At 37.6% G+C, this 3636-nt stretch overlaps 1 protein-coding gene across 1 annotated transcript in view; it reads right to left on the reverse strand.

The window, feature by feature from the left end:
• Nucleotides 1-2604: 2604 nt before the first annotated feature.
• The window catches only part of GSPT1 (G1 to S phase transition 1), a 38416-nt gene continuing 37384 nt past the window's right edge, over nucleotides 2605-3636 (reverse strand). The window contains exons 12-13 of the mRNA XM_019507416.1: nucleotides 3350-3439; nucleotides 2605-2859 (exon numbers count right to left, since the gene is read on the reverse strand). Coding sequence (XP_019362961.1) covers nucleotides 2620-2859; nucleotides 3350-3439 — 330 coding nt within the window. The 3' untranslated portion in view covers nucleotides 2605-2619. The remainder of the gene's footprint in view (nucleotides 2860-3349; nucleotides 3440-3636) is intronic.

Genomic DNA, 3636 nt, shown 5'->3' on the forward strand with positions numbered 1-3636 from the left:
TGCCCCTGTGTGCGCTTGCACAGGCATGAAATGCAGCAGCAGGGGCAGCAACCACGGGCAGTCTACAGGGTGTGCAGCCCCTGGATGCTTGGAAGTTGGACAGCCCTGATCTAAACTTTAAATGGGTTCAACAGAGGAATTTGTTTTAGTGTGCTCTAACATGTACTAATTGAAGATGCCAGCTGTGCAAAAGCATGTTCCAGGACTAGGTAACAGAAAGAATTTTAGTGGTCAGAAATGGTCATCTCTTAGAGGTAAAGCCTACTATTTCTGGAAGCAGTTTTCTAAGTTTCTTTTGGGAAGCATATTCTTGGTAGTCCATAACAAGTGGACTCAAGCCATGTTTTTAACTCACCTAATCTTTGGTGCAAGAGTTAGGTGAGGCAAGTGTTATTTGGGATAACTACTGTTTCTTGCTTGGTTGAATTTGAACTAGTAGATGGACTACAAGTGAAATTCTGCACTAAAACTTACCAAAACTACTGGCTTCACATTAAATTGCCTTGAATCGTCTGACTTGAAGTAAAAATAAGTGGACTGACTGATTAAAGAGACAATTTTTTGGCAATCCCCTCAGTTATTTGACATAGGAAGCTAAGTGGAAAGCATTCCACTGCTCTTCACTAAGACTGAGTATTATGGAGTCACATCCATCAGTTTGATACTCTTAGGATCAAGAAAAAGTAGGCCTGGAAGAGACTTCATGAAATCAGCTAGTCCAGCCCTTTGCTCAAGGCAGGATCATGCCTGGACTAAGCCATCCTAGTCAAGTGTCTGTCTAACTTGCTTTTGAAAAAAAGAGAGTTGGTATTCCACAACTTCCTTAGGTAGCCTGTTCCAATGCTCAGCTATCATCATAGTGAGAAAGTGAGTAGAGATAGTGAAAATGAGAAAAAGATCCTCCTAATTTCCATCTTAAGTTATCTCTGTTGCAGTTTCAGCTCCTGGTTCTGTCCTCTACAGCCACAGAGAATGGCCTACTTCCACTCTCTTTGTAACTGATCTTCTGGTATTAGAAGACTTGTTAAATCCCTCTCCCAGCTTTTCTTTTCCAGACTAAATAATCCTAGTTCTTTCAGCCTTTCCTTGTAAGTCATGTTTTCCAGGCCTCTAATTTTTTTTGTTGCTTTCTGCTGAACTCTTACCAAAATGTCCACATCTTTCTTGAAGTATGGGGCCAAAACTAGACAGTATTCTAGGTGAGGCCTCATCAGTGCCAAATAGAGCAGAAAGATAATGTTCCTTCATTTGTAAGCAACATTCCCATTGATACAACAGAGTTGACTATTAGCTTTTTTGGAATGAGCACGCAAATTTAGCCTGTGGTCCACTGAAACGCCAGGTCCTTTTTCACTGCACTGCAACATAGCTAATCATTCTTCCAATCTGTATTTGGGCAGGAAATTATTCTAGGTCTTTGCACTCAACCCTGCTGAATTTTATTCAAATTGATTTCTGACCATTTCTCTAGTTTATCTAGGTCATTCTGAATCCTAACCCTGCCCTCCAGAATGTGAGCAATTCTACTCAAGTGTCACCCACAAATTAGTTAAGTGTGCACTCAACCCTATCCTCCAACTCACTGATTGTTTTCACTGCAAAAATCAAAAGCTAAAGATGAACAGCTCAACTTGAAATAAAACTGGCGTGCAAGGTGTAAATCTGATGCCTTAAACTATGCTACATAAAATACAGGAGACAATCAAGAACTGTACTATACAAGTGAATAAACAGTAGGAATTTGGCATACACTTAACTGGAGCTATAGATAACATACAGCTATTTTCCAACAGCTGAACATGAAAGGAAGCTTAACTCAGTAATGAATCTGCACTTTGGGGCCACTGAAGATTAGATACAATTCAAGTAAGGCTTTCAGTCCACTTTTAGGGTTGCTACAAGTACTGCTATCAACTAGCAAATGACATCAAGGTCTCATAAGAGAAATCTATTTCACCTTAGTAGCTATAACTCAAATGCCTTGGTTTATTATCCCACTCCTGGGATATTGCTCATTTAATTAATACAGAAAGGTCTTCCATAATGAGGAATCCCATTTGGAGGCAGTAAGGCCCAAATACATCCTTGCATATCACAATTTAGATTTTTCTGGGGAAACAAAACCTGACATCTGTATTAAGCTCGACAAAAATATCTCCAAATCCTTGATTTGAGAGGTAGTTGGGTCTTAAGTCACTGTTAAAATAAATATAACAGAAGCCATGTCTTACATATCCCTAACCTTGGACTCACCCTGGTGGAACTACTGATGCATGCAATACAAGAGCCCCACTATCCTGTAACCTGAAGAGAACCTAATATTGTTTAATTAAATCCTTAAAAACAACCTTTTAAATTTGTGATGTTCAAATGAGTGTCTTTAGTAAATATTCAAAATACATTGCTGAAGACAAGAGTTCTGCTGGTTATTCAAAACCAGTCTCGTTTCCTACTGCTCCCTCTTATCTTTAGGGCCTGATACTTTTGACAGCACTGTCATCCCCTCTCTGGATGCTGTACAATGAAATAGCTGTGTTGCAGCAGGATGAACAGTAGAAAATTATATACAGATGAACTTTCCTTAAGGACAATTAGCCAGATTTCTGTGCATGATATTTCTTATTCTAAGCATATGAAAATCCATGCATCTATACAGACACTAAGTGTAACTGTAGATAAAGTACTCTTACCCTCATCTCTTAAGGTAAAGCGACCCATCTGAGGGAAATCTTTGAATGTCTCAAGGCAGATGGTTCCTGCTGTCCTTAAACGAGCAATGCATACTTGATCTTGTTTCACAAAACGGGGTCGCGTCTTACTTTTTTCTCCTGTTTTTTTGTCTACCAAGCAGATTAAGGCCTAGAAAAGGAAAAGAAAGTAATTATAAGTGTTAGCCAACATAATTCTAGGGCAATTACGATCTTGATTATTTTTTCCTCAAAAATAAAGCAACAATATGTTCTCCTATAGAAACCTGGTGCAATTTAAATGAAATCAAGATAATTAAGTTAGTTATTTTGGTAACACACTTGCTTATGAGAGCACCCTGTACATTTCTATAGTTAAAAAGCAACCCCCAAAAACAAAAACACCTGTTATTTTTCTCTTAAATTTTCCTTTCCTTTGGTGCGATGTGAAAAAACCACAAATTACAAATAAAATAAACTTCTGGGAGGATACAACTTGAAAGCAACATCCTCTTTGATTTTTGTTTTAATTTAGGCCAGAAAAATGTTCAGACTAAAATATGAAATTGTTTTCCCTTATGATTTGAAGCATAAACAAACACCAGCTTACATGACTTTCAAAGTATTTTTGTATCAACATTCCAGCTTAAAATAAGACTCACTGTTATCTCGACTTCTTCAATACAGGTGTGAATGTGCAGCACCGCATTATAACCTGGGCAGATGATGGATTTGTGCTCAATTATCACTATCTGTAAATTACATAAAAATGAATAATCATTTTCTTCATGTAGCATATCCTAAAGAAGCAAGCTAACCACATAAGGATTAATTCCCCAATACATGTTTCCATCTAGAAACTTCACACAACAGGCATTATTACTGGAGAAAACATTTCAGTAGAAAATGCAAAATCTAATTAGAGAACAAGGAAATTATTAAATAGTTT

The sequence above is a fragment of the Gavialis gangeticus genome, unplaced genomic scaffold (genome assembly GCF_001723915.1).
Source record: "Gavialis gangeticus isolate Ggan-Ray unplaced genomic scaffold, GavGan_comp1, whole genome shotgun sequence".
Classification (NCBI taxonomy): Eukaryota; Metazoa; Chordata; order Crocodylia; family Gavialidae; genus Gavialis; species Gavialis gangeticus.